Source organism: Myotis davidii, unplaced genomic scaffold (genome assembly GCF_000327345.1).
Source record: "Myotis davidii unplaced genomic scaffold, ASM32734v1 scaffold292, whole genome shotgun sequence".
NCBI classification, from domain to species: domain Eukaryota; kingdom Metazoa; phylum Chordata; class Mammalia; order Chiroptera; family Vespertilionidae; genus Myotis; species Myotis davidii.
Window position 1 is genome coordinate 17,483 of NW_006285042.1, and position 9,744 is coordinate 27,226.

At 39.9% G+C, this 9,744-nt stretch overlaps 1 protein-coding gene across 2 annotated transcripts in view; it reads left to right on the forward strand.

The window, feature by feature from the left end:
* Positions 1–9,744, forward strand: part of PARP9 (poly(ADP-ribose) polymerase family member 9) — a 29,312-nt gene that overhangs the window by 9,388 nt on the left and 10,180 nt on the right. For both annotated transcript variants that reach the window (XM_015558483.1, XM_006755322.2), the window contains exons 5-7: positions 1,475–1,702; positions 3,028–3,246; positions 6,824–6,878. In XM_015558483.1, coding sequence (XP_015413969.1) covers positions 1,475–1,702; positions 3,028–3,246; positions 6,824–6,878 — 502 coding nt within the window. The remainder of the gene's footprint in view (positions 1–1,474; positions 1,703–3,027; positions 3,247–6,823; positions 6,879–9,744) is intronic.

The following is a 9,744-nucleotide window of genomic DNA, read 5'->3' on the forward strand; positions in this document are numbered from 1 at the left end:
CTTGGCCCCAGCCCCCACCCGCCCCCAGATCGCACACAGGAGTGGGCCCGTGTCTCTGGTGGGCGGGGGAGGGCTCCGGTGTAGTGATTAGCACCTCTTGCCTTAGCCCCGGCTCTCTCCCCCCTCCCCACTCCCCCCATGGCACAGGGGCCTGGATGGTGGCTTGTGCTGTCCTACCCTGCCTTCAGTATGCAAATTAGCCGCCATCTTTTTTGGCGGTTAACTGCCATCTGAGTTGGCAGTTAATTTGCATATCTCGCTGATTAGCCAATGAAAAGGGTATTGGTCGTACGCCAATTACCATTTTTATCTTTTATTAGATAGGATCATTAATATGTCCATTTAAAATTAAAGTGGAAACATCCTTGTTAAATAGCTTTTCATTTAACTAAAATTTTATTGTATTTATTTATTGCCAAAAACATTAGGAACCTTAAAATTTAAAAAGGAAACAGTACCCCTAATACCCCCAAATTGCAAATTCTGGTTGTACTTTCAAAGTGAAGCATTCATTAACATCTATGAGAAATACACAATTTACCCCCAAAGGGAGCCAAAACCATCAAGATGATTTAGGGAGATTTGGGCATGAGGGAGAAAAAGGATACAACCCTGTTAGCACATTTCTTAGAGTTAACTAGGTGATATTACTTAAAATACAGCCCAGGTGAATATACAGTCTCTTTCTTTTTTTTAACAGAGAGGGAGAGGGAGATAGAAATTTCAATGATGAGAAAGAACCATTGATTAGCTACCTCTTGTATGCCCCACACTAGGGATGGAGTCCGCAACCCGGGCATGACCGAGAATCAGACCGTGGCCTCCTGGTTCATAGGTTGACGCTCAACCACTGAGCTACACTAGCCAGGCTCTACAGTCTATTTCTGAAAGGACAGATGAAAAACTGATAAAGTGATTGCCTGTAGGATAGGTGGGTGAGTGGGGGGTCGGGGGACCCCACCAAGATGGAGGCCTACTTTTCACTGAAGACTTTTTTGCCTCATTTGTACTTTCTTTAACTATGTACTACTCACCTTTAAACAAAATAGGAGGTGAAAATTTCCTGAGAAATTTTATTTCCACTCTGTTTAAAACAAAACAAAAAATTCACACAAAAATAGCAAAAAGATATGACAGTGGGGCAAGGAATGAAACCATTCATTGATAAAGCTTAAAATAAATCACAGGGAATGCTCAGAATCTGGGAATATGGGAGGGATAAGCCAGAGGGACTGATAGATGTTTGCAATAAAAATTGTACCATCCACACTTTGCCTAATTACTGAATAGGATAAACAGACTAATCAAATGATCACATTTTGGAAATATGAGTTTCCATTATTAAATGATGTTTTTGTGGACTTAGGATCTTCAGAAGTATTTTTCAAAGCTCTTCAGGGAAATAAAGACTTAAATTAGTAATTGAACAAAAAGTAATTTAAAAAGGAATCCTGTCCATTTTTTCCCTTTTCAGACAGATGTAATTGTCAATTCTGTAAGTCCAAGTTTTAATTTTGGAGATGGTCCTGTGTCGAAGTCAATTCTACAACAAGCAGGACATAAAATAGAAGAGGAATTTCACAAAAACAGGAAGCAGAAATCTCAGGATTCCCAGTTGGTAGTGTGGACAGCAGGATTTAAATTGTCCTGTCGGTGTGTATTCCATGTGTTGTGGCCTCCAACATATTCTGACCGAGATCTGGTAAGCTCAAAATAAATTTATCTTTATGTAACTTGAAAGTCTGTGTAGTCTTTGTTGAATTTCCATCATATCATTACATTAATGAAATATTATCAGATTGTACAATCCCCTTTTCCTACTTCTACTGTGAAAATTTGAAATACTGAATAACTTTTGTTGTCTTTTTTGTTGTTGTTGTTAATTCTCACCTGAGGATATTTTTCCATTGATTTTTTTTTAGAAAGAGTGGAAGGGAAGGGAAGAGACAGGGAGAAAGAAACATTGATGTGAGAGAGACACATCAATTGGTTGCCTCCCACATGCACCCTAACCAGGGCCAGGGATCAAGCCTGCAACCTAGGTATGTGCCTTGACCAGAATTGAACCCAGAACCCTTCAGTCCACAGGCCAACGCTCTATCCACTGAGCCAAATCGGCTAGGGCTGTCGTCTTAATAAGTTATCTTAAGAAGTTTAATCTAAAATATAACCTAACACATGTCTAAATTTTAAATGGGTTTACCGCAGATAGGCACAGAAACATCCATCTGCACACCTATTCACCTCACCACACTATACCCTGTAGGCCTTTTCCTAAGTGGGCCTGGGAGTCGGCCTCTCTATGTTTCCTTCCAACTGTTAAGTTCCAGGAGGACCTGGTTTTCCCTTCTAGCGCCATTCTTGTCAGATCTATTCCCTGTGGTGTCTTCCCACCTGCCTTTGTCTATCTGTTTTGTCACCATTTCCAGTTCTTTCTTGGCTAGAGGGTCCTGTAATCCCTATCATCTCTATTTCTCAGTTTCCCAAGCTCCTTAGACGGACAACCTTCCTGTATTAGTATTCATTTGGATGTTGAAACATTGATAGAAAGTTTAAATCTGCCAAATATACTAGTACTTCTCAAGGAGAAATACATGGCAGACCTTAAAAGACTTTGAATAAATTCTGCTTATTCCTTTTAACCTCTGCCTCCTTTATTAAACTCCTAAGAGCTCTTTATGTTGACCTGGTAGTGACAGATGAGTGGGGATAAACTGATGATTGGCTCTCTGACCTGGGCAGGTCAGCAAGACTACATAAGCTGGGAGAAATCATGGTGCCCAAAGGTCCTGAATAGCACAAAAAGGACCAATTACTTCAGCTTCTTCAGCCTTTTCATTTTTCATCATTTAACCTTATAGCTGTAATAGGTTCCCTATGGAGTGGGACTTTGTCCTCTGAGGAGGCATGGACATGACCCTGAGGGAGAGTGGAGATTATCATTGTTAAATATGGGCAGGATCAAGGGGTAAGTGAAATCTTATTTTTGACTTGAAGGCTGATCTTAAAATTGTGTTTTTTCTACAGATATTGAAACATGCAGTGAACGAGTGTTTGCAAAAATGTCTTAAAGTAAATCTAACTTCCATTTCCTTTCCCGCTCTTGGGGCTGGAGGCATTGGTATTAAGGACAATAAAGTAGCACAGATTATGTGTGAGGAAGTTTTAAAGTTTGCCGAACATCATCCTGGAAAACAACTAACTATAATGTTTGTGATCTTTCCTAAAGACCTGCACATATACGAGGTAAGTTAATATCTTAGAAATATCCTACAGTTCATTCATTCATTCATTCATTCAACATCTGTTTAGTACCCATGTAAACTGTATGGCATGGTGATTTTTCTAATTTGGTGAAACTTAACTTTTGTAAATTGTCCACCTCAGACCTTCCTGTATTAGTATGAGACATTGGAATGCCATTAGAGAAACCATGTTTAACCCACTACCTCCCTTCACTCTTTTCCTTTGTTGGCACTTATTCTTCCCTCTTGTCCTTAAAGGTAAGCAAACTCCTAATTTCAATGTAGGGTCCTATGCTCCTCTCTCTTCTTTCTTCTAAGAACACAACTATTCATAAATTTCTGCCATAACTTCTGCAGAGTCCTATCTTCTGAGTCAACTTCAGATCCACATCACCAACCCTCTCTTATTTCCACTTAGATATCAAACTGTCATCTTAAATCCAACATATTTAAAACAAATTCTTTGTCTTTTCCTCTCCAATCAATCAACATCCTTGGGCAACTCCTTAGCTTTAATATATAGGTAATAACCACCATCTTCAGGAGCTGTTGTGAGAATTCAAGGAGTTAATACATGTAATAACTTAAAACAGTACCTCATGTACAGTAAGTCCTCTATGAAGGTTAGTTGTTATATTAACTGAAATGGGCTAAGGTTCACTGAGTTCTGAACTGAATACTAAATTAAGTGAATTGTTTGTTATCTTTTTTCTAATTAGATTAGTTTTAACGGTAAGGGTGTATCTGACTACTTTTGCCATGTCCCAAGTACTGTCCTCAAATTCATCCTATTCTTTCCTAACTCATCTATAGGTGGCTTCAGAGGGAAAGCAGCTGTGGTGTAGGGGAGTGTGTCTATGTGTCTGAGTGCCTCTTTTGATTTCACTTCTTCTCAGCTTTTTGTTTTTGAGTGGCCAGATCAGCTGAGTTTCTCACATGTGAATAGGTCACTGACATATTCAGCATAATTAGTATATATTGCTGTACTGTTCTGCCCTTAGAGTACTATCTTTTTTGCTTCATTCTCACTTAGCTGGCATTTTCCAAAAGGACTTTAATGATGTTAAGAAAGACTGAAAAGAAATGAGGTAAGGTACAGCACCTTACACTAGGTTTTGAAGACATAGGTTTCTGATTTTGTCGACAGCAGCGTCAATGTGCTAGTGCGATTTCCCAGGCATGTGTCTGGGTTCTGGGTATAAAGGGCCTTCTGAGGGCCCGGCCCAGAGCATGGCTCTGTACATTAGTCCTCTTTCCCACCTCCAGCCTGTCTTTATGTGGGTGGTTGCCATTTTACCTCCTTGTACAGGAAAACAGACATATTGGTTCCAGCTTGCTCTTTCCTGGAACAAGTGTAAAGGTTCTTATTCCTTTTGCTGCCTGACTAGACACAAGGAGGTTTGTAGTGTTGGCTGATTTCCCCTTTTGACTTCAAACGATCCATGTGACACCACTGAAGGTGGAGGTGAGAGGATACATGAACAGTGGGCTCTTGTAAGCCAATATCAGCCAGTGCCAGAATACCACTGTGTCTCATTCACAGAACATGGTGGTGAATTACCCCGTGAAATAGCTCGCCTTCTTGATAAAATGAATCATCCTGTCCTTCAAATGAAATTCACCAGTTCCCCCGAAGCAGAGGACTATAATTGGGCCCTGGGTACATCTTTGAACTATTCGTGAAGTACCCCATCCCTACAAGAAGAATTAACCATGTCTAGAAAAGAAAGTTCATTCTTTCCAACCTATAGTAAAAGTGTACATGGCAGTTCAACAAAAGTAGAAAGACTGACCACAGTCTGAGGGCTAATAATAAAAATAGCTGCTGTGTATTACATCAGCCAAGTACTGTGCTAAGAAGCTGTCTCATTCCATTCTCCCCCCTAAACCTGCGGTGAAACCACTGTTGTCATCTCCATTTTACAAATGAAAACTACACACAGCTAGTCAAATGGCCAAACCAAGACTCCAACCTGGTCTGTCTGTCCCAAAAGCCTGTGTTCTGAACCACTAAAGAAAAACAGAACAAAATAAATGGAGAGATGACATCTCTCAGTTCTGTAACTCAAAGGAGAGGACAATCTTACACAGTAACTGACACTATACCCTAACATGGACCATTCATGTATCAGCCATACATTACATCCATGTGGAGGCATGATATGTGTGCACACATATGTATACCCTCTGGCCTTCTGAGAAATACATATTTGCTTCCTAAATAAGTCTTTCAGTGAGGGGTGTGTGTTCAGAAAGATCAGAGGGCAACTTACACATTTCTCACAGGGGCCTTACCTACAGGGGCAAGTCCCTACATTTCAGAAAATGGATTTGTCAAGACATCCAGAGTTGACCTGACTCCGGATGACCAGCCTACACTACACTCACAATAGGGTGATACTTAACATTCAGTGAGTAATACTTCCCCGCTGACTGAAATGCTTGTGTTCACCAGTATTTCATGGTGATAAAGGGTCCTGGTTGGAGCCGAGTATCTGTAAAAGGTGATGGATAGTCGTTCATTTGGTTATTTAACAAATATTTATTGTGTATCTACTTTGTGCCACGCAGTATGTCTCAGAATAAGGAACACACTAGTAACACCCTTCACTTTAGGCATTGGTCATTTGTGGACAGAGCTGGGAAGACTTCCAAATTCCACTTTTCCAAACTTCTTGCAGACCATCTGCTTGGTATCCACACATTCTTCTAAGTTATTGCTGCTGGTTAAGTTATAGATTTCTTTCCAATTTAATTCGAAAGTCTTGCCTAATTGATTTCTCATCCTGAAACACATACTGACATTTAAAGGGACTTTGGGGGAGAGCTGATTTTTATCCATTTTGTGTATGGCAGCTATTCTTAATCTATTTATCAGCAGATAATGTCATCTCATTTGTTTTATTTCCAAGTTCTTGGACAGGGAGTTCATTGAAGTTCCCCATAATGACCTCTCCAGGTATAAAATATGGTAAGATGGAGGGCCTTTGGCTCTGGAAATAGAAGCTGCAAATATAACTTATGAAGAAAAATGGCCTACAGATTAAGAAATTTTATAAGTTCAGATGTCAAGCAAAATCTCGTTTTCACCTCATTATTTACCATCTTTTCCATGAAGTAACTACTGCCAATTGTTTCAACTTTAAAAAAGGAAGATACTGGATATGGTAATTCGAAACTCTAGGAGAGATGAGCTTCTTTAAAATAGACAAATGTCTTCTATGTCCCAGATACAATATTAAGCATTTTAAAGGAATTGATCATTTATTCAATCTACAGAAAAGGCAATGTGTGTATAACTTTTTAAAGATAAATTTATGTTTTATTAACTACAAGGGCATCTGCCTATTGGTTTTCTTTCCATTTTTCCTAACCTTGGTTCTCGTACATGTTCTAACAGATTGTGGTGCTGCACTTGTTATTCCCCGAGATTTTCCTACAGGCTGCTTTAGATTTGTGGCAGCGGAAATGGGGACTCACAGAGTGGATGAGGTCAAGTGTGGTGTGTACAGGTAGAGGGAGGGATTTTGATGACAATGACTAAAAGCCCTTACTCTGCTCTGTTTTGCTTCTTGTAGGCTTTCAGCACTGCAATGGAGAAGATTAAGTCCAGGCTCCCCAACAATTACAGTGGTAAGAAATTCATGGAGCTAGAAGCAGCTTCTCCTACCCTAAGCTCATTCTATTCTTGATCTAACTAATGGAAGGGAGAAGAAGAAGAATAAAGAAGCCAAATATATCTCATTGTGCTCCTGCTTAGATACCAACCTGCTCTATATCTGGCCATGTTCTTGTTCAGTCCAGTTTTATGATATGAACAGAGTGAGGCAAGGTAGCATTAGGTAATTCACAGTGTGGATAGTTCATTTACAAATGCCATCTATAATTTTTTTCTAAGAAAAAGTTCTGCCCTTCACAAACTGACTTAGCCAGCACTCTTTCTGCTCTGAATAAGCAAACATCTAAATGGAATTACTCTGTAATAATTATAGAAAACACATCTCAGGAATAACAGATAATAATAAATGGATTAACCCAATGCTATCCAAGCCTAAGTAATCACTAGGATCATGATGAGAACTTTAAAAAACAAACAGAAAAACAAGGATATGTGTAAGCCCCAACTCTACACATTCTGATTCAGGAATTCTGGGTCTTGGGCCAAGCATGTGTATTTTTCAATGCCCCCTAATCAATTTTGATATGGAAGCAGGTTTGGGGATCACTGAACTAAACCAATCCTGGTTGTTGGGGGCTGGAGAATGTTTACCTCTGTCTTATAACTACATTTTTTTAAAATATACTTTTATTGATTTCAGAGAAGAAGGGAGAAGGAGAGAGAGATAGAAACATCAGTGATGAGAGAGAGTCCTTGATTGGCTGCCTCCTGCACACTTCATACTGGGAGGCAACCAATCTGTCTCTCTCACATTAATGTTTCTCTGTCCTACTCCCTTCCACTCTCTCTAAAAATCAATGGAAAAATATCCTTGGGTGAGGATTTAAAAACAAAAAACAAAGAGACAAAAAAAAGATAATGATCTCAGGTAACCAAGGAAAAGTTAAACTATTTAACTTTAGTGATCTGAACAATGTAATTACCTAGAACAATTCTTCTTTCTTGATGATGATGGATTAAAGAAGTATCAACACGTTTTTATTTTCTCCTAAAAAGTAATGTAAGCTCCCAAGCAGAACAAGGGTTCAAAAAAAAGTATGCCTCCAATTTAAGAAACACCCCCCCCCCGCCACACACACACACACACACACACACACACACGCACACACCCTTCTTAGTGTTGTATAAGACACTGACTTTGATTTTTACTCAGAGGAGGCCATCTTCTATTCCTCCACACACACTTTGAAATCTGTCCTGATACTTCTCCATAGTCCCTGATACCACCCAACCACTACATCTGGTAAAATATGCTAATTACCGCTATTATCCTGGAATTACTTACTGGGAGGCAGACTTGTGTGAGCACTGGAATCAGACTGCCCACACCTACTAACTCCCTGGCCACCACCTACTAGTCCTAAAACCATGGGCAAGTTTCTTAATAATTCTGAGTTAGTGTCTTCATTTGTAAGACGGGGCTACTAATAGTACTAATAGTATCTCATTGGGTTGTGAGGATTGAACCCTATATAATAAAAGGGTAATATGCAAATCAATTAAATGATGGAACGACTGGTTGCTATGATGCGCACTGACCACCAGGGAGCCAACACTCAATGCAGGAGCTGCCCCCTGCTGATTAGTGCGCTCCCACAGGGGGAATGCCGCTTAGTCACAAGCCGGGCTGACTGCTGGTAAGTGCAGCAGCCCGCCTCTGCAGCAGCACTAAAGATGTCTGACTGTGGCTTAGGCCTGCTCCCAGGAGTCAGTTGGACATCCCCTAGGGGCTCCTGGACTGCGAAAGGGTGCAGGCCGGGCTGAGCGACACCCCACACACACACACCTGAGTGCACGAATGCCGTGCACCGGGCCTCTAGTAAAATATATAAAGCTCTTAGAATAATGCCTAGAACATAGTAAGTGCTCAACTTACTTTTTCCCCTCAAAATGTTACTGAGATTCGTCCATGTAGCTCAATTCACTACTTTCCATTGCTATAATAATATTCCATTGTTGAAGGGCATGCGTTATTTCCAGTTCTTGGCTGTTACAAATAAGAATGTGAACTTTCTTGTACACATCCCCTGATACACATGTGCCAGTGTTTTTCTAAATAATATAATTATAAGAGTGGTTGCTCCAATTTTACATCTATCATAAATAGATAGGAGTTCCAGTTGCTCTGTGTCCTTCCCAACACTTGAGATTGTCAGACTTATGAATTTTTGCCAATTGGTGGGTAGTTTTTCATGTCCCTGGTTACCAATGAAGAGAAACATCTTTTCACACATATATGGGCCATTTGTGTTTCCTTTTCTGTGAATTCTTTTGCCCAGCTGGCTATTGGGTTGTTTCTTTTTATTAATGATTTGAGGGAATTCTTTATATATTTTAGGTGCTGCTTCACCTATAAATTCTCTCTCAACTGGTCCACACACCCCCCTCCTTTCTTTTGGAATATGGGTTGAGAGTCACCCTAATCCATCAGAGATTCTTCTCTTGATATATATCTTTACTCCTTGTGGAGGGGGTTGCAGAGAGAGGTATACATGGGTGGGTTGGAATAAAATTCTGTTTCTTTTTCTGCTGGGATAGACCGTGTCCAGCAGCAGGAGCTGCTAAGCTCCCAGTGCTTGTTGAGGGGCGAAATATCCTGTCACACACAGATAAGATGTAAATAAGAATCGCAGGTAGTGGAATTATGGGTATTTCCTTCTTTCATTATACTTGGATAATTTTCTAATTTTTTAGTAATAAACATCTATTCTTTTTATAATCAGAAATACATTTTTTAAAAAGAATTTTAATCTTTTAGCTCTGCTGCTTTCTGAGATGTTTGATTTTAAGCCTGGGATTAGTAAGAGGTTGAGGAAAATC